This window comes from Mercenaria mercenaria, chromosome 13 (assembly GCF_021730395.1).
Source record: "Mercenaria mercenaria strain notata chromosome 13, MADL_Memer_1, whole genome shotgun sequence".
NCBI lineage: Eukaryota > Metazoa > Mollusca > Bivalvia > Venerida > Veneridae > Mercenaria > Mercenaria mercenaria.
This window is the reverse complement of record NC_069373.1, coordinates 52,416,014-52,438,680: the sequence shown is the minus strand read 5'-3', so window position 1 is coordinate 52,438,680 and position 22,667 is coordinate 52,416,014. Positions and strand designations below refer to the sequence as shown.

Below are 22,667 nucleotides of genomic sequence, written 5' to 3'. Positions count from 1 at the left end.
GTCTGCATTTAGCGTCTAAGGTAGTGCGTCGGTGTACGATAGCGGTAATCGAAAGGATATTTCATTCTTGATACACGTTTATGTGAAAAGTGATTCATGGTTACTACTAGGGTCAAGTGATGCATCTGCATAAAATTAGGTCATGTTAAACATCTGTCTGTCTGTACATCCGTCCGTACGTATGTCAAAAATGTCTTCTTTTAAAAAACACTTTTGTGTACATACATCACAAGCCCTGTAATGTGATATTTATTTTTATTTATTTTGTTGGGTTTAACATCGCACCGACACAATTATCGGTCATATGACGACTTTTCAGCTTTGATGGTGGAGGAAGACCCCAAGTGCCCCTCCGTGCATTATTTAATCATGAGCGGGCACCTGGGTAGAACCACCGACCTTCCGTAAGCCAGCTGGATGGTTTCCTCACATTATGAATTCAACTGTAATGTGCTGCTTGATCTCTTGATCTTCATGCTTTATTTAACTAGAGGTGATGATAATGTCTGATCAGATTTTTGTGGGAGATATGTTGTTGTTGTTTTTGTTCCGGTCATACGTCTATCTGTCTGTCCATATGTCGCAAAATCGTGCCCGCTCTATACATATGTATAATTTTATCCCCTTGAAGGATTATATAGTAAATTGCCACAAATGTTATGACATACCACATGTGGAACGCAACACTCAGTCATGTCGGTTCACATTTATTGTTGTACAGTGTAGATTAAATGATATAAAGTAGTACAGGCCAATAACATTTACCATGCACCCCCACCTCCCCTGGACTTTTTTCATTGGTACCAAATTGTTCGGCAAGACCAACTCTTTGAAAATAAAAAATGTTCCTGTGAAAAACTCTTTTCTATATAGTTGTCCTTTCCATGGAAACAGTGAAATCATATATAGTTCAAAAGAGGTTTTTTCATGGAACAGTTTTTATTTTGAAAGAGTTGGTCCTGCCAACAATTTGATATCTATGAAAAAAGTCTGTGGGTGCATGGTAGACGTTATTGCCCCACCCCCACCTTAAGGCAGCATTTCATGTCCGCTCCTAACCTGGTACAAGTGTTTGCCCTAAGACGACATGCAGATAGCTTCAATTGAAATAAAGCTGCCGTGGCCTAATGGATCAGGCACCTGCCCCGCAATCGGGAGGTCGAAGGTTCAAGCCCTGTCAGAGACGGGACCAAAAAGAGACCGGTTGGTGAGCCGCCAGGTTGTAAAACAATGGTTACCGATTGCGTACCTGCCTGGTTCCTGGCATTAAAAAAAAATGGGAAGTAATGCTGTTCAATGTATGTAGATGTCTCATAAGCCAACTTGGCTGGCCCTTTCAGTAGGGATGACACTGTTACAAATATACATGAATTTGACGTCGTTTTATGTTACACTGATGGGTCGCAACTTATGACTTCACGTCAAACAGTACAACTTGTTCTTTCAACAGCTTTTTAATAGGTTACATCCTGCGTCGTAATTTTCTGTAATATACACATATATGTTTACTTCACACAATGTACGGACGATTTTATACTAGAATAAAGTTTCCATTTAAAAAGGAAAGGTTTGGTTGGTTTTGGCATAGTCTAAATAACTGGACAAGTGGGGGTAGGGGTCATTACATAAGATTCTATGCAAAACATGATTGCGATTTTCTACGGCTGTTCCCATGGGAACGCCAGGCTTAACTTTAGAGGCAAGGAGATTGAACAATTCTTTGCGTTTTGGGTTTTGAACTACTGGTGTCCAATCTCCATATAAAAATTTAAAGGTCCATTACTAAGGGAAAGTGAGTTGGCAATTTTTTTCATAGCCAGTGCATAGACTTCTGCAAGACACTAAATAATGGAGAATGGCAGGTCAAAATTTACAGAAGGTCTTTGGAACTCAAAGAAATGTATGTGTATTATGTTGAAATTTCAATGAATCGACAGAATGACCCCCAGGTCTTTTTAACTTTCTTCATACTTCATAGAAAAATAATTGTACATATACTGCGATTTATTTCGAATTTCTACATACCAACTTTCATTTTCCAATAAAATGAAATAGTTTCTGTGCTTTTTAAAAGAAATTTAAATGTTCACTTTCCTTAGTATTGGACCTTTAAGACTCTAGCCCAAAGCGTTCTAGATTTATTGGGCGGAAACCAATTTCCTTGTGACTTTGACCCAGTGACCGCAAAAACAATAGGGGTTCTCTATTCAATGAGACCAATTATCATATGAAGCTTGAAGACTATGGGTTAAATGGTTCTATAGTTATCAGCTTGAAAGGTTATGGTCTATGAACAGTCCGACAGTCCTACGTCATTTCTAAGGGTATTGTCTATTCCTTACAAAAGGGTGCACGTACGAAAAAACAACCCAGATTTGCCGTGTCATTCTCCAGTAATTACAATACGAACACAGAAATATAAACACTGATATACAAAATACGGTGGTATTGTGAAAAAAATTGGTTTAATATACCTTGCAGAGCTACTTCCTTAACTTTTTTTAATAGCACCCCTACAACAATAATCGAATCAACCATAATAGCCCTTTTGGCAGGTTACATCTTTTTAGGGGGTGTTCTCTAACAAATTTCACAACTGCTCGTTAAATCTTCTTAACAATTACTACAATGGATAAATGTAAACTCGGTCATGAATAATGTAAACGTCAAAATTGAGAAGTTGTCGGTTTATTGTACAGACTTACGTTTTATAGTTATATTCATATTGATGTACACCCCTATTTCAATAACAGACAAACAAAAGAGCAACTGCAATCGGAAAACTTCCAATATTGCCGCATTGCGCCGCTTACGTCACAAATCGCTTGTTGCTGCAACCTATTACTGAATTCGTAACATATTGATCTCGGTTTGCGGCACCTTCCCGGCTTTTCGTATCATACTAACACACACTTGGGTACCAAAAAAAACAACGAAAACACTACATAGGCTTGGAGCCGTAGCTCCAAGCCAATAAGAAATTTCAGATAAATTAGGCAAATATGTACATTATGTCGGTAAATAGCTATATATGCAAAGACTTTAGATAAAATTTGTATTGTGTATTGTATTGAATTGTATTGTACATGTCTTATCCTTCGCTCATGTGCTTCATTTTACGTTTCGCAAACCTTTTGCTCTCGTTTAAAATTTTATCTAGCCAATATACGTTCGACCCCCTATTTAGCTTCACGCCTCGTCAAGGTTTAAATTCTTCCTTGAAACTAATGGAGCCATTCGGGTGTTACTCATAACCTATATGTACTTAATACAATCTTGGATCTTCAACAATAAAAATTGGGGTCTACTTTTGACCAACGCCACTGGTGTTACTTAAATATCGAACCCACTGAAAACATCTTAATTACAAAAAACTGTAATCTGACATTGACTAATTACAAACATAGCTCATCATCTGGTCAACCATCGCATTAACTATATTTTTCCGTGGATGTATCGGAACCTCGTGCTGAGCTTGAGTTGCGTCTCTATTGTTAAGCAACACGACTTTGTCGTGTAAACCATCAAACACATCAAATAAAATCTTACTAAACACATAGCCAGAAAAGTCACCCAAAGGAACATCAAAATGCGTATGTGGTGCTTTAATCAGGACTATAGAGTGTTTGCTTTGTGATAAGTAATTTTCGACACTTTTTCGAATAATTTGCATCCTTTGCTTAAAAACATCACTGTGGTAGCCATGCACATGCAAATAAATATGTATCAGTACAATAGCACGTTCTTCTCGTGGTATTTTGTCTATATGATAGGACGTGGAGTACCAAGTGTTCTTAGTGTACCATCCTGTTTTCATACGGTTTGGCTGACCATGCTGGTACCATACTGTTTCGAAATTAATGTCTTTATTGGTACACTGTACCTTTTTCTGACATTTTGGACATTTCCAGAAATCTTCATTCGCCATCTTACATTTAAAACGGTCTAGAACAGCTGTAAACCATTGCCTCACTGTCGAATCGCCAATCAAATATAAACGCCTGTTCCGAAGACACGACATTAGACGTTGTTGTGATGTACCTGAAATTGATAAACATACTGTAATGTACCTCTGACATAAATAATATCAATAAGGCAAGATACACCTAATATGATATTCTGAAATCTTGTAAAGATATATTGGTTTATAGATTTGATCAATATCTTTCGTTAAATATGAAGTCACGGTTCAACGTCATCTATCCTGACAACGCCGAATAAACACTGGCTGCGGCATGCGGACACTAAATATGATACCTGGAAAAATTCCAAATGATATAATAAAATCAGTTTCATATTTCTTGAATCGTGAAATATGGTCAAAACGCTAGCTGTTTAGACTTTAATCCTGAGTGACAGCGGACATAAATTATTAAACATTTTTTTTTACTTTTTAAAGTATATACATGTCTCGAGTGAATGCAGTTCAGTATAAAAAGATGTTAATCCCTTAAAAACGGCGACGGGAGTTTTCCGCTTTTATTACAGTGCAATACACAACATATGTAAAATTCAAAGATCAATAACTTCTTTAGCTTTCACAGATCTACTACATGCATACCTTGTTAATAAGTGCAAGTTCACTGGAAATTCATTGGGAATTCTTATCAAATATCTTGCAGCATTGTGTTTATGTTCAAAAACACAATAATTCATTTCATTATCATATTAAGCGACACCCTATCAGTATGTAAAGTGTGTTTGTCTGTATTGTGATGTGATATACAAACGTTACATTGATTTACTTTAACGCACTTTATAATTCTGCAATGTTAACAAACCGCTTATTGTCTAAATTCCAGTAAGCTCAACAGAAAAGTCACAATACTGCCGGTTTAGATGCCCCCTATGGTTAAATTCTGTATGTCTAAGATCATTCGTCTTCATCCCAAGCCGGAAAGTTACTTAAGTTCTCTAAACGTACTAAGACATAAAATTAATTTCTAAACCACCATCGTTACATCAAAAATGATAGTGTTAGAAATAATGATAAATACATTAAACCCACACCTAATAAAAAATGTAAAATATATGTTATGAAGATAGTTTAAAAAAAAAAGAAATGGCGGAAAAATTAAAACTGTTACCAAGACAATTACGTAAGTTCCATTTTCCGCCATAAAAGAAGCCAGTGGGTCTTCTGGAATGCCAAGTTAGGGAAACATTGTACTGTGAACAAGGTATAGACGGTTTGTCTATCACAGACACATATTTCTCTTCGATCCTGTTAGCAACATAAATAGATAAACTCGGTTCCAATGTGTGGTGTGCGCTGAAATATGGAAGGTTAAAACACGGCATTGTACTCTTTAATTGAATATCTTATATAATAAAGACGAAGTCCCCTTCTTCTTCGGATAGTCCAGCAAATAAATTGCAACAAATGAGTTCTAAACAGGTACTGAAAAGCAAATTATGCTGTTTTAACCAATTTTAAAATGAACGGCACTGTAAAATGTAGCAACTTCCAAATTCTCCCGTCATCACAATGTCATTTCTAATTCGGAATATCCTGAATTGACTTGGCGTACGTAAGAAGGTCAGACTGTTTGTTCGATCTATATTTTTATCAAGCTTTATCGATTAATCAGTAGATAATAAACACATCATGAGTAGAGAGGCATTTACACCTGAAACATATGCGTTTCGAGTGCCAAAATGGGTGCTAATAAACACGTAAGGGGCGTCATTGCAGTTCAATGAATTGTTTATTATATACCTTAATACAATAACAATTACTCGATTGCCTGAATCAGTTTGATGTTGCTAAAATACATATGTATGTTATTGTTTTTGTATGTTTGTCATTGTAATTCAATGTCGTGTCATTCATATTCTAAAACTTGCTATTGTAGTTGAATGTGTCGTTATTCTTATTGTATATTCGATATTCTAATGGTAAAAGTCATTATTGTTTTTGTATATTTCATTATTGTTATTGTATCCATCATTCCGTCCGTCTGCAATTTCGTGTCCGGTCAATAACTTTCTCATTCATCAATGGATTTTGATATTACTTGGCACAAATGTTCCAAATAATCAGACAACGTGTCATACGCAAACCTGGACCACAATCTCATAAGTCAAGGTCACACTGGTAAAAGGTAAACTGGGCTTTTTTCGCAATTTCGTGTCCGGTCCATAACTCTGTCATTCATCAAGAGATTTTAATATTACTTGTCACTGATGTTCCTCATAATCAGACGACGTGTCATGCGTAAAACCCGGACCCCTAGCTCAAAGGTCAAGGTCACACTTGGAGGTCATATGTAAACAGGGCTTTTTTATGCAATATTATGACCGGTCCATAACTCTGTCATTCATCAAGGTATTTTTAATATTACCTGGCACAGATGTTCCCAATAATCAGCCAACGCGTCATGCACAGAATCTATACCCCTACCTCAAAGGTCAAGGTCACACTTGGAGGTCATAGGTAAAATTGTTTTTTTTAATGCAATTTTGAGTCCAATTCATAACTCTGTCATCCATCAAAGGATTTTAATATAACTTAGCACAGATGTTCCTCATAATCAGACGACTCATGTGCGAAACTCGGACCCCTACTTCAAAGTCAATGTCAATATTTCTAAAAAGAAAAGTAATCTACAATTTTTATATTTTTAATTAACTTTTAAACCGTAAGGAGTATTGGGTTCATACTTTGGGTCCTTACCATACCCCTTGGGAGAATTCTTTTCGCTGGGGTCAGGTCAACGTCACCTAGGTTATTGTTACTAAAAATAGAATTGATGGAAAAATTGACTTCTCTTAGGAACCGACATACACGGATCCAGAGGGGTTGTGGTTTTTTGAAAAGGCAACATTAGGACCGCATTCAAAGTGTGTGGTTGCTGCTGACCTAATTCATATTTATGTTAATTTTATCAAATGAACAAAGAATTTTACCTTTAAGGAAACTTCATTTTATAAGCGCGAAGAATAAGGGTTATAATGTATATAAAATTGCAGTGGAAAAGGTACTCTTAAATGCTCCTTAAATGCCCCAGAATGCAGGAAATGAAGCGCTGAATTTCAAAATTTTCCAGATGGGCATGCCCCTGGAGCCCCTAGCTGGTCGGCTACTTTTCTATTCATCCTGTTCAATATAAAACTTATTGAAAACCCTGTACTTGTAAACGGCTAACATCCACAAACAAGAAGCTGCGTTCAATAAACGCTTGATGCCCCCGGTGGCATCCTTGTCGATACAAAGCAACCTAAGTCCAAAACGAGGTCAAGGTCAAACTGAGGTCAGGTGATGTTTGAAGATGAGGAATGGTCACAGGTTACATCTGTATTAGTATCAATTCATTCTTGTAAGCGGTATTGATGCAAGACGAAACGGTCCCATTTGGTTAACCTCGTACGGACGGACGGACAGGACAATCGCTATATGCCTCCCGCATCAGTAGATGCCGGGGGCATAAAAATAACATCGAAGTTATCTAGTGTATAAAGACACATATATTGCTTGTCATAGCCGGAACGACTGATACGTATTAGACCTCATAGTAAGGGGTTCGGTCGGACCCCCTCTGAAAAAATTGGCTGGATCCGCGCATAGCCGACATGCATCAAACCGGCAAGAAAACAAAATCAGCAATGATAAACATTCTTAACAATCTGGTACTGACCAAACCGTAAAAGCAAGAGAATCATTTTTATTTATGTTCTCTCCATTTCTCGACGAAAACGTGGTCTACTTTCGTTTATGACGAGCCAATGAAAAGCCCTATTACAAAATATGGGAAATAATTACATCATTCTGAGGGGTATAAATAGCACAGAAGCGATATACAAATACAATCATATAACATAGAATATGAATGACACGTTTTGTAAATAGAATCATCAGATATTGATCAACAATGACTTTTACCATAAGAATATCTTCTACAGACGTTAATACACAGAAAAACGTGTATCATCCTTATATATATTTGTATTCCATGACGTCATAAAAGACAACTTTTCCATTATAGAAAAACAGGAATATCAATCAAATCCCCGGCACATGATCGGAAAAAAATGTTTACTTTCCCGGCTAGGAAAGCAAGAAACTTTCATCTAATACCATATCAGTCAAAAAATCTGCATTAGTCTCTTGCTTCTGTTAATGTATTTAATTTGAATGGGTAGCTCCATAACAGTCCATTTTCTACTCTTGTTATGTCAATCGGACGTACATAGACGTTGACAGAGATGAAATTGAAATAAGAAATGACAACTTATGCTTTTCAACATAACGTGCTTAAAAAGTCGCCCTAACTTCATTTCAGTGTTGTTATATTTTCTGGTCCTTCGGGATCATTGATTTCAACTCATTTAGATTTGAAGATTGAATACTGCTTAAGCCGGTGCTAGGGGGCTTGGGCAGTGTTGCATTTTCCATTACTGCTCATGAACAGACACAATCAAACCGAGTCTGCAATTTTCACTGTTTGCCTTGTTCTCTGTGCTTCCGAGGGATCTACTTTCCAGATTTTAGAAATGCTTTATTACGTTATTAGATAATCTAACTAAAAAAACATATACCTTTGGAACAGCTTCCTCTCACAGTCTGTTAAAGATCCTTTGACAGAATTCGAACCGAGTCGATCCAAATTCAAAACCTGCAAGTCTTCACACAATAAGTTTTCATTGCTTGGTCTCCCGCAGAAAAATGGCATTCCGGAGTTCTGGCTAGTTAAGTCACAAATCTCTGTATAACTGGTTAAAATTAGAAGATTTTTACGGATTGGATGACAAGGAGTGTCCTCCGTGTAATTTCCTTTCATATACGTTCCATATATCAGATTCTTTGGTAAAGTCTGAAAAAAAAAATATTTACCATCCGTTACAAGATTTTCAAAAAAAAAAAGAGTGTATAATAAATCATATTTCATTGCAAGGAAATTTAAGGACGGTTAAAGGAGCATTCTCATTTTCAAAATATCTTGATCAAAATGTTAGACATTTTTGGACACCAAAAAGCATCTCAATTTTTCAATTTTGATTTTATTTGTCGATGAAGTGTTATAAAAAACTGTCAGGATAACTTACCTAGAATAAAAGCAAAATTTTATTACAAATTTTGAAATGAAACTTACTTTTTCAAAAGCTACTAGTCTTATAAGCTAGAATTTTAAACAGTGAAAAACGATTTTGGTTAAAAAACTAATATCATAAAAGATATCTTAAAAAGTAAGGAAAAGTATCACTCCTTATATCTGGCTCTTACGACTTATAGCCATAGCTCATGAAATATCCTGTTACAGATTCCGTAGATCGAATAGTAACACATTTACTTCTGTTTGTGAAAAAAATAAATATAATTTATTATCATAGGAAACAAATTATTCATCAACTAAAGTATAAGATAATTTGAATTTTGCACTAATTTGAAAAAGACCCGTAAATGACAACCTGCATTGTGTGGAAAGATTTACGTAACTGAGTTTATTATTACAACTGACAACAAACTGAAACTTTAAAAAGAAAACATCAAAATATATTTTAGTTTGCACTCACACTAGGCGTGCAGATCTAAGAGAGATATAAAATTCACAGCCATTGCGTCCATTTTTCTTAAACACTAAAGATAATCATGGGTTATTATCCCGCAAAATGTCAGTTTTAGTGGGAAAGCAATAAATAAATCGTGCACGCCGGTTCTACAGAGCTACCTTAATTGTCATATGTTAAAGAGGATTTAAATTGAAAGTCGTGATGAATATTTATGTAGGATAATACATTTAACAAATTCGCCATAGTGTTTATAGTGTTGTGTACATTTTTGATTTGACTAAATAACCCAGTTTGTTTACATAATATGTCATTGCGCCAAGTGTAGGCTGCATTTCATTTCGCTGACATTTATTTGATTATTTCTCGAGAATTACTACACATATATATGAGCCGTGCCATGAGAAAACCAACATAGTGGCTTTGCGACCAGCATGGATCCAGACCAGACTGCGCAGGATCCATGCTGTTCGCTTTTAAAGCCTATTGGAATTGGAGAAACTGTTAGCGAACAGCATGGATCCTGACCAGACTGCGCGGATGCGCAGGCTGGTCCGGATCAATGCTGGTCGCAAAGCCACTATGCTGGTTTTCTCATGGCACGGCTCATATTTGGAAGTTGTCTTGAGTGTGTACTAGTTGATTGTGAGGAGATAGGTGTAAATAGTTTTGTGAAATATTGTGAAATACTTGCATTTTGTTTGTATTTTTTCAATTAATTTGTACCTTTTTTCAGAATCACGTTGAAATTTACAATCGATTTCTCTTCACACACAATGACTGACCAATTATCACTTGTAGCTTTTCGTGTCAAACACCAATACAATAGACATCTATTACTATAAAATATGTATTCAGTAAACTATAGCACCCCTTTACTTGGATTAGTTCAATATTAAAAGTATACATTTACGCCCGAATGCACAACGTATATCTATACTTGCATGAAAAGTATAAACAAATATTCTATGGTTTATTCTAGTAGCTGACATTTTACAAAGCCTGACCCATAAATTAGTAATTGATGACAACTGTCTTATTATTGTTGGTTGCCAACCCATATCCCCGATTAAAGCTGCTGAAGGAGTGTATTTTGTTACTCCTAAAATAAACACATTGCCCTATTTTGAATAGCATCTATACATGGAAACTGGCGTGTACCCCAAATGGCAGTGCCAGAGGCAATTACAGACCAAACTAAAGAGTCGAAGAGTTTAGAAACATATTGTGAGGCATTCCACCAACTAACTTGTATTTAACGGTCAGCAATCCTAGTGCTCTACTGGCAGACTGTGCCACAAACTTGGCCGTTGTATTATAATTTAAGAATGCATCCAAAGTTAAACCTAGATAAACATATTTATCAACAATATACAATGATGTTTCCCCATACTTGAAATTGAAATTAGTTCTTTCAACACTCCTTGTCCTAAAAAGAAAAATATTACTTTTTGTAACATTAATACTTAACCCATTATTTGTTATCCATTCCTAAAGATGGTCTAACATCGTTTGTAAATCTTTTTCATTTTCTGCTACTAAAACCACGTCATCTGCATATAACAAGCAATCTAACAACAATAAAACTGTTAGGTATTTTGAAATACAGAGGTACAAGAGGGGGTATCGGGGTATCTATAAAGTTAAGTCAATATGTATAGACGTCCATTTGTATAATCTATAAGTACTGCCTGAAGCAATCACAATTATAGTTCGACCACGAAATGAAATCTGTATATTATATTAAGCACTTCAAATTGTATGGATAGCTAAAATCTTGAGATTCAGCAGCAAAATATCAAAAATGTTACTAAATGTTACTAAAATTAGATATGAATCCATTACAACAGGAAGAAGTGAGAAGAAAATTCATACTATGCAGTTTCAACCCACGATCTGTCAAAAATAAGACAATTTCTCTGTGTGATTATAGTTTCAAATGATTTTGACTTGGTAGCACTCACTGTGACTTTGCTCGGAACTACCCTGGATAAAACGTATATTGGCGAACTTGTACCGAATGAATATCCAATTAAAAATGTTGCACGGTGCAGCGACAGCCGTGGAGGGGGTGAGGCTCTCATACATAAATCTGCATTTACTCTTCGTGTTGTTGCATCTAGGCGTGACAAAGATTTTAAACACTTTCAATACATAGATTGCAATTTGCGTATCTATGGGTTATCTGCACGAGTGGCAGTGATATATAGACCAACAACAACAAAACAAAACGGTTTATAGACTAGTGTGTTTCTAGAGGAAGGATGGCCTACTTTCCTGGGCAGGTATGCTACAGTTGAAAAAGACATCATCAGGCGTAAACAAATGTTTGATTCCGGTATCCCGATCTACCCTAAATTTTTGGCCCGACCCTAAATGTTTTGGACTTGGGGAATATTTTTTTCAACTTTTATTCAAAAAGTTGCAAAACTGCACTTTTTATGCTTTAAACATGGTCGGTGATGTTAGAAATCAACTTACTGATGCTCTAAAGGCATAACCCCCTTATTTGTACTCATTTTTGACACAAAAATAATTATTCAATAAAAAAAATTGAAAAAAAAAATTCCGACAAACCTACCCTAATTATTTTTTAGCATGTTACCGGAAACAAAGAATATTTAGGCCTCATTGTGGGAGATATGAATTTCCATCTCGATATTCCATCAGATCGAGACGATGTCAGATTTAAAAGTGTACTTCAGTCATGTGGTATGCATCAACAAGTGAACGGACCAAGCCATGCCCGCGGTCATACATTAGATGTTGTAATAACCAGGAACAACAGCAAAATAATATCATGTGTCGAGGTCACTGATCCAGGTTTTTGTGACATTACCGTTAAAATGTCACAGGATCACTATGCAATTCATTTCGACGCCTGTGCCACAAAACCAGCTTCGATACGGAAGCCAGTTTCTTTTCAGAAATTGCGCTCTATTGACGTAAGTTATTTCAAACAAGACCTCTCAGCGTCCCTTGCACTAAATACGTTTCCAGAAGGCATAGACGTGGATCAGCTAGTAAGTGCATACTCAAAAGGATTATCCTTACTGATAGATACACATCAAACGCACAAAAACTACCATTCTTAGACCTAGCTGTCCGTGGTTTACAGACGAACTTCATGAGGCTAAACAATTAAAACGCAAGTTTGAGCGGAAATAGCGTAAGTCTCAACCAGCAATCGACCATCAACTTGTTACCGTGAATAAACTCCTAATTCAAGCCCGAACCGGCTACTTCTCTGATAAGGAGAAGTCGTGTGACACTGACCACAAATGTTTGGCCAAGATAACCAAAAATCCACTAGGAGACAACCATGGTGCTTCCCGTCCCTCTAATTCGTCATCAAAGGAACTTGCGCAGATGTTAATGATCTTTTTCATCGAAACAATTGGGAAAAAATGGAATGACATTATTTCGCATAGCCAAACTGATTGTGATTCAGTAGACTTGCATTGTTCAGAACATCAGGAACTAGCAAACTGTCTTATTGATTTGGCTCCTGCAACGATAGAAGAGGTAAAACAAATCATACAAAAATCTCCAAACAAATCCTTTGAACTTGACCCTTTGCCAACATGGCTTTTTAAGAAATGTCTTGATGAGATCTTGCGTTGATAACAAACATCATAAATACATCAGTGGAATTAGGTAATGTACCAAAAGAGTTTAAATGTGCTAGGATAAGACCCCTGCTTAAAAAACCAGGTCTTGAACCAAACATTCACAAAAACTATAGGCCTGTGTCTTGCCTCCCTTTCATTTCTAAAATCTTAGAAAAGGTAGTAGATGCGCGTCTTGAGCGGCACTTGAGTGAAAATAAGCTACATGAGGGACTGCAGTCTGCTTACAGAAAGTTTCATTCAGCTGAGTCGGCTTTGATAAAAGTACAGAATGACATCCTCACATCTCTCGACCAAAATTCTGTAACAATCCTAGTGCTACTCGATCTGTCTGCAGCTTTCGAAACGATTGACCACCAAACATTTTTACACCGACTCGAACATCATTTTGGAGTAACAGACAAAACACTTGCATGGATGTCATTATATCTTAGTGACCGCTATCAAACTGTGTGCGTTGATGGTGAGTTGTCAACGCCTATGTTGATGAAATACGGTGTGCCCCAGGGATCAGTGCTTGGTCCAAAGAACTATATCATGTACACTAAACCCGTGGATGCCATATGCAGACATCATGGCTTTTTCATCATTTCTACGCCGATGACTCTCAATTATACCTATCATTTAAGCCGATATAGGCTGTGGCTAGAAATGAGGCTTTGCTTCGCATTAAGAGCTATCTGGCTGAAATTGTCTCGTCGATGCAATTATAAACCGGAGGTAATGCTATTCATATGAAAGCGTAACTCCAAGTACATTGATGACGTTTCTGTGAAGGTCTGTGACTCTGTGATAAAATGCACAAAATGTGTTAGGAATCTTGGTGCAGTATTGGACAACAGTGTGGATATGGAACAATAAGTCAACTCTGTGTGCGGGGGGCTTGATATGCACAGCTACGCAGACTAGGTCAAATCCGATGGTATCTTACCAGTGATGCCACAAAGACCCTTATCAATAGCCTGGTAACTTCACGGTTAGACTACTGTAATGCCTTGTTAAGTGGTTTTCCAAACAGCACACTTAACAAGTTGCAACATGTCCAGAACACGGCAGCTCGCGTCATCACTAAGATGCCCCCTCGCAGTTATATATTACCGGTTCTGAAGGAGCTTCATTGGTTGCCAGTAAATACAGGGTGCAGTACAAGGTTCTGACCCACACCTTTAAGGCTTTACACAATCTGTCCACTGCCTATATAAGGGATATGATAGAAGTGTATAAACCGGCCAGAAACTTAAGATCACAAGACACGCTGTCACTGGTTATGCCAACAAGAGCTGTCTGATGACAGCGCGCTCGACTATTCGAAGAATTGATTGAAGAATGGGGTCAAAATATTAACATAGATATTCAGACAAAAGAAAAAATAGATTAAACAAACAATGTTCCAGTATTTGTGGATTTCAATAAGTCTTGCACTAAATGGCAATGTGTGAACCAATTTTAAAGTCCAAAAAGGGCCATAATTCTGCCAAAATAGTTGTCAGAGTTATGTACTCTTGCCTACAGATGGAAATCATAATGATAAACAAGTGTTCAAAGTTTAAAAGCTATATGTCAAATAGTTTTGACAAAACATGGACTTGTATGAAAACAGAACAGATTTCCAACTCCAAAAAGGGCCGTAATTCAGCCAAAATAGATGATAGAGTTATGTACTCTTTCCTACAGATAAAGACTATTATAATAAATAAGTGATAAAACTTTCAAAGCCATATGTCAAACACTTTACACAAAATATGAACTGGTACGAAAACTTAACCAAGATTTCTAAGTACAAAGGGGCCATAATTCAGCCAAAATCCTTGATAGAGTTATGTACATTTGCCTATAACTGGTCATGGTGATGGTAAACAAGTGTTGAAAGTTTCAAAGCTTTATCTCAAAAGACTTTGTCAAAATATGAACTGGTACGAAAAACTTAACCAAGATTTCAAAGTCAAAAGGGGCCATAATTCAGCCAAAATCCTTGATGGAGTTATGTACTCTTGCCTATAACTAGACACGGTGATGCTAAACAAGTGTTGAAAGTTTCAAAGCTTTATCTCAGAAGACTTTGCCAAAATATGAACTGGTACGAAAAACTTAACAATGATTTCTAAGTCAAAAGGGGCCATAATTCAGCCAAAATCCTTGATAGAGTTATGTGCTCTTGTCTACAACTGGCCATGGTGATGGTTAACAAGTGTTGAAAGTTTCGAAGCTTTATCTCAAAAGACTTTGTCAAAAAGTGGACTGGTACGAAAAACTTAACCAAGGTATGACGCCGACGCCGACGCCGTGGTGAGTAGGATAGCTCTACTTATTCTTCGAATAGTCGAGCTAAAAACTAAAACCATGGTGTATAGCAATCGCAGTTTTTCGTTCACTGCTCCAAAGCTTTGGAACTCCCTTCCCGTCAAGATCAGGGAAGCTCACACGCTAGCTGCTTTCTAAAGCCTGCTAAAAACCCATTTCTTTGTACAATATTTCGTTAACTGACCGATACATTGATGCTTTTTTTCTTCTTCATAAAACATCGTAGAAAAGTATTTTATCATAGGGTCACTTAAATACTTTTAAATAATATTATGTATGTATGTCTACCGTGTTCACATTAGCAGATCGGTTTTATTTTTATAAGGCGCTAATTGGCTATAATTGGTATTTGACATTTAATAACCCATCAAAATATAATCTAGTTTGCCTCCACACTAGGCAAAGAAATGTGGTTTAAATATATACTTGCAATGTTACAAGTAAACAAATATTTTGCAATAAGCAAAAAAGGTTACAAAGAAGGAGGCTGACAGAAACAAGAAGGAGTCATCAATGTTTAAACTTCTGTGTTCATCTAAGAATTTCTGTCCATCCATCTATAGTCCATTTTGAGCACCAGCATGACTCCATATCGCAATTTAATGTTTTTGTTTCATCAACACTCCAATTACTTTTGCAAGCCATAGCATCAATTGTTTGATACAAAAGAGAAACACATGGTATTCTTCCGCCAAAAGGTAAAATCTGGGAATTTAGGATTGTAAAACCAGTTATAACTCCCATTTGCGTTCATACTTGTAAAATAATGCAGTATTACTTTTTAATATAGTATTAAAACCACCTCCCGAGGTAGTTTTCATGCTATATTACAAAAACCACTTGACCTTTACATAATTCACATTTTACACCACATATAGTGTGGACGCTAACAAGTTTAAAAAATAAACCCAAGTTAATATAGGATTAAAAACGTAGTCTGAACACGGTATTTGTCTTGTTTTATCTTTATGTTTTACATTCGTGATCTTTGTTAATATGGAATGCATTATTTTTGTATGCTTATTTGTTTGTATTGTTTGCAATTTATTCTGTAAAACACTTTTGAACGTGTACATGTGTATGAAAAGAGTGCTATTTAAATGTGGTATGAAATAAAATAAATACGGTAAATAGCCTATATCCCAATTTAGCCTTATTTTATTCATGGTAGTAAATAGCTAATCGAGCAGCACTTCCTGACTAGTCAGATATATAACTGCGCACGGAAAATAGTCCTCAGACCTCCCATTTAAAATTGGACTTTCATGTTTTATGTAGACCAGTTGATATTTTGTCGTGGTGAGTCTATATCAGAAAAATCTGGTTGCATTTTCAAAGCGGAGTTTTTGCATTTTAAGACACGTAGATAAAATGTATTACTCATTTTTAATTAATGCACATATTTGAGCTTTCATTTTTGAAGAAGTTCAACAGTGTTCACATATCAGACAAAAATCTCTATAAAGGTCACTTACATTAACATCATTTCACCGAACGTAAATTCTAGTTACATAATTATGTCCCTTTTACCACTTACCTTAAGTTTTCTGTCATAAAGCCGTGTTATCACCTCTCTTGTATATGCTAGTGAAACGTTTATTTTTGAATCGCCACTCCACAGTGCTTCACAAAATACCGCATGAGTCCCGTCTCTGTTGTCTGTAATCACGCAAGGAGCCGACGCCAAGAACATGTTGCTTTCGATTGTAGCTCTAATCTGATCTCCTCCGGAATATTTGCGTTTACCATAGCCGTTGAACAAAGTGACAACAGCTCGTATTGTTTCACCAATAGCGTACGTGTCTTTGGAATGGTCTTGAAAAATAAACGAGACTAGAATGGCATCTGATTTGAGCGAAAATTACATTCATATATTTATTTTGAATTATCGAAAGGCCAATGAAAATTTCAACTAACAGTATTTAATGAAAATCTTATGTGGAAGGTTGTCATCTGCTTGCAGAGGACACAAACTAAAGAAAAAAAATATATAAAAAATAAACAGCTCGCGTTAACTGACCAATAGATTTTTATGATGTACTAATGAGAAATGACAATATCCCACCTCCGCCTCCTTCAGTCTCCAATTCAATCAACCAAAAGCGAAAATGAAACAATACCTGCTAGTGATACTTTTGAGTACTGTGTTGAAGCCGCTTGATTTATATCTTTGCATGGTGGAAACGTCAATGCTTCCTCCTCAGGTATGATATTGTAAAACCTTGGATCACGTGGGCCATCAACGCCATAGTAGAACGGTTGTGATCTAAATGAAAATAAAGACAGTTTTTACTAAGACGTTTCATACGGGGTTCCATTAGAGCCATAGTTATTTTGTATATTAGTAAGAATGACACTGTGATGATACGATGCAAAGACGCGGAGATACGGTGAAATGGCATGATATTACGATCCGAAAATGCGAAAACATGATGCGACGACCTGATATCAATATCACACTTTCGCATCGTATTATCGCGAAGAAGGCGAAATACAATATTTATGTATTACAAGAATTAAGTAGAATTCCTGATAATTTCCTTTACATAAAGGCTTTGACGTTGTTTATGAATACATTTGTAATATTTTTTGCGATATACGATAAATACCACAATTCTATTTAAGCGTAAAAGTTTTTATGTATAGAAAATAATCTATAATACTTTCTTTGTGATATAACGATACGAAAGTGTAATATATCGTTCTTAAGCGAAAAGGAAGATATTGCGATGATACTGTGCTAATACGCGAAAACACGGTGCGACGGACGGAACATAACATAGCTTCTGTATTTTAAAGACCATTTAAACCTCAAAAACAAAACAAACAAGAACAGTCAGAGGAGACAGTGCGCTCGATTATTTCGATGCCTGATTATAATATTGGGCATATTTGAGAAAACTAATTAACCCCCTCGGTAGCCTAGTGGTAGAGCGTCCGCTTCGGGTGCGGGAGGTCGTGGGTTCGATCCCTGACCGCGTCATACCAAAGACGTAAAAATGGTACTGGTAGATTCCTCGCTTGGCGCTCGCTAGGACTGGTCAGCCCGGTGTCAGTATAATGTGACTGTGTGGGGTATCATGTCATGTGTCTACGGCGTGTTATTCCAGTGAGGCAGCACTATAAAGTTGGGCATTGTGCTCACTGATACTATAAAGTTGGGCATTGTGCTCACTGATACAAGTAGACACCGTCGTTCATATGACTGAAAAATTGTTGAAAAAGACGATAAACCCGAACACACAAACAAACAAACTAGTTGATACCCTCGACGCTACTGGTGATGTGATTCCATTTAGTATTAACCGAAATAGAGTGGAAGTGCATAAATAATTTAACGTGAAATTCAAAAATGAAAAATGATTCCAGAGTAATGGCGTTAGTGTCATATAAGATAGGTGAAGATATAGATACTGGCTTGTTCTTTGTGAACAGATTTTTGATAAAAATGAGTATAGACAACTATCACAACTTAAAAGAGCATATATATATATATAATAAAAATATATATAATTAAAAAAAAAAAAAAAAAAAAAAAAATATATAGAGAGAGAGAGAGAGAGAGAGAGAGAGAGAGAGAGAGAGAGAGAGAGAGAGAGAGTATGAGAAAAAATATATGTTCAAACAGTGTCAAAAGTTTAATTATAAACCCGAGCGCTTTCGGCTTTTTAAAAAAGCCTTTTTCAAGGGTAGCATAAATCAAAACAACACAGCAACGGCGTAAATACCGCCTGTATAGTTCGATATATAAATGCTCAATGAACATATCGATCAACAGAATGAGTGATAAATAAAAATAGCGGTTTTATAAAAATAGAGCGTTTTTGATTGGTTCCCTGTATTTTTCCTGAGGATTTCGTTCATTGGTTTTGTGTTTAACGCCGTTTTCAACAGAGAAGGTAGCGGAAAAAGAAAATCTATGTTGTGGTCGATGTTAATTAAAAACTGTGTCCGATTGCCTAAAGTGATTTAATATCTGCTAAAATGAACTACTAGTATCTGTGTTTTTAATCTTAGTGGGGAAAATAATGCTTCAGCAGGCTAATCTAGTCTCCCTTATTGATGCCTATAGGTTGTAAGGTGTTGAGACGGCGGATCCAGTAGGTTTCTCTTTCCTTTCTTTGCTTATCCGTCCATCTGTCATTGAATTCAATGCAACATAGTAGGATATCCGTAAAGGTGTGACCCTCCATGTTAAAATGTTCAAATGTTAAAACCTATAGGCATCAATAAGGGACAATGAAAAGACTCGGCACCAGATGGAAGTCTATAAATCAAATAAATAAAATCACTTCACATGCCTTTCCAACAGTATTTAATTATAAAAATACAAACTAGTTTCGCCTATCGGCTCATCAGTGTACATACAAAAAGGGTTTCATATACATATACAATGTATATGGTTTTAAAAATGGCTTTGGTAAAATTATAACCCTATTTTATATACTATATGTTATATATGTACGTCATTGCGTTTAAATTCTAAAAGCGGAAATCTGTGTGAAGTTTCATTCAGTTGTGAGATAAAAAGTATGATAAGAAATTAACAAAACGTTTCAGTAAAACATTCCTTAGTTTTTAACGACTAATGTGCAAAGAAACCTAATATATGAAGGTCAGGATTAATCTCTTCATGAAAGAACAAATACTTGCCTTATAAGCCGTCCGGTCGCTTCTGGTCTTCTTGGTATTGTTGTTGTTTTTGTTGTTGATGATGATATTTGATGAATTGAAAAGCTTGAGCCTGAGCTGTCTCTGTTGTCAATTACCAGTGTGAGTATTAATACAAGAGTGGTTGCGATGAAAATGAACAAAGCTCTCTTTGTTGATATTCTGAAATTATAGAAAGCAATTGTTACTGTCCACATATAAAGCACTTTAGCCACAAGAGTTAGGTTATTTTGCAGTACTGATTATTACTACAACATAGCTAGACACCAAAGGAACTATTTTTAAAAAATGAGGCGTGTGACAGAACGTACTGATTGTGGTAAACCTGTGTTTTGGCAAAGAAATATTTTGCTTTCAGTGAATTTTTTTTATGAAGTCACTGTTTTGCATTGTTTAAAGGACAGTAGCTTTGAGAGCATCTTATTACACAAATTTACTGTAAGTTTCAAGTAAATCGGGCTGGTACTGATAAAGTTATAGGCAAAAACATATTGCATATTTTTCCCGGCTCGGAAACACTGTTGCTGTAAAAACCAAAATTATTACATGTTCCTAAATGCATATTTTTATTTTACAAGATGATATTAATATATTGTAAATAGATTTCTTAACATTTTTGTAAAGTTTGAGAACATGACATTTTGTAGTTTTAGAGAAATCTTGAAAAATGTCCATTTGTTTACATTTTGCTGGTCAATTACTTGCGCGGCTGGAGCTGCTGACCAATTAAACTAATTTATTACAAAGATATATTTTTTAACAGAGATATTTTTCAGGTCTGAAGTTTTACTTATATTGAATTTTGTAGATTTTTAAAAGCCGTGTTATCTTGTAATCCTTAGATGCGAACACCTGATTTGATATTTTAGGGAGAATTTGTGTGTCAGTTCTTTGACACTTAATGTAAGGACTTTTAAATTATTATATTTAATTTGAAATATCCTGATAGGGTGTAGTTCTATGTGCAATTTATTTCCTTAAAAATTACTGAATTTTATGTGCATTTTATTTCGGATAGTTGTGGAAGTTTATTCGTAGACATAATTTAGACGTTTGTAGTGGTGCATGTGTGATTAAGAGTGGACTTTAGATTTAATAGATTTATAAAACTGGACTTACTGTCGTGTCTCATGTAATTTTACACATGTGTTGATTTTTCCCATTTATTATCTAAGTGGTATGCTAATAATTTAAGTTATTATTACAGCACTTGACATTATAATAACTTTGAAATAACCCAGAAAGTGGTTTTATAAGGAATCCTGGCTTTTCCTTAAAATAATTACGCCAATGTTGTCAGGCATCTTGAACATTTTACCTTAGTTCCCAAGCGATTAGACGCTTGTGTGGAACAGCATTTGAAGTCCTCGTTGATCGTTATGAATGTTATTGTACATGGCGGCTCAGACGCACAAACCGTGGTCAATATTTTATCACTGTAACAATCCTTACAACTACATGTGTTATTCTATTTTGATGTTCTGGACTAACACCACTTACAAGTTTTAATGAAAATAAATGGTGGTTTTGATAATAACTGAAATAAAACACTGAATAAAATCTGTAAAAAGATCCTTTGGAAGCATAGAATGCAACCAAGCAGAATAATAGAGCACTCGGTTTGATTAAGGAGGTAGGTTACCTTCATATTTGTATGTGCGCATGTCCAACCGGAAGCTTACGTGACGATTTACGACGACGTTTACGACAAACTAAATGTGTTTGTATATTCATTCTTCTGAAAACAAATCACGAACCTGTCTTCGATTTGATGCTTTATGGCTTAATAATGCAGAAATGATGAATAAATTGCCGCAGAAACGCTGCAAAACAATGTTGCTTTAAAATGGCGTCATTGACGTCATGACGTTACGTGTCAGTTACCGCGCAAAATTAATAGCTTTTATCTTGAAAGTACGTAATTCTGTGCATTTACTTTATTTCAACTATTTTCAAATAACCATTATTTGCTGAAATATTTTTATGAGTCTATTGCTCTGAATAATAATCAATATTTTGCTTCTTTTGTGTAGTTATATTGAAATGTTATGAGGAATGTAAGAAAATGGACGATGGTAACCAATGTTATTTGGAATATAGTTGGGTGAAAGGTTACTTGTTACGGCCATTTTCAAATAAAAAATCTAGCAGTTTGATTTGTAATACCTATTTTTCAGGTTCCGTTGATAATTTGTTACTTATATACTTAAAGGACGGGATATGATAAGGACCAAAAATGGCCCCCACTAAATATGCATTTAAAACAACACCATTCCATTGGTAATTAACTATATTTTTCAAAATCCAATAAAATATAATGACCTGACGTCGGTAATGTACCAAAAATAATTGATTATTGCACCTACCTAAGACTTACGCTGAAAAGATATTTGATCATTTAGAATGGGGGTATTTTGCAATATATTTTGTTTTATATTGCTGAACCCAATAAATTGTATGTCGTCACAATATTAAAAAACATTTCTGTTCTATATCTCCTTACAAATTCAGTGTTTTTTTTTTTGTGTGTTTTTTGTTTCGTATACGGAATGTTCTTCT

The 22,667-nt window shown here is 35.7% G+C and overlaps 1 protein-coding gene across 1 annotated transcript; it reads right to left on the bottom strand.

The window, feature by feature from the left end:
- Positions 1 to 2,460: 2,460 nt before the first annotated feature.
- Positions 2,461 to 21,271, bottom strand: LOC123530320 (NXPE family member 4-like). Its single transcript, XM_053520897.1, has 7 exons — positions 21,228 to 21,271; positions 20,091 to 20,270; positions 17,558 to 17,703; positions 16,975 to 17,252; positions 8,539 to 8,813; positions 5,088 to 5,272; positions 2,461 to 4,041 (listed from the first exon to the last, which is right to left on the bottom strand). The coding sequence occupies exons 1-7, from the start codon at positions 21,269 to 21,271 to the stop codon at positions 3,392 to 3,394; spliced, it is 1,758 nt and encodes a 585-aa protein (XP_053376872.1). The 3' UTR covers positions 2,461 to 3,391.
- Positions 21,272 to 22,667: the final 1,396 nt, after the last annotated feature.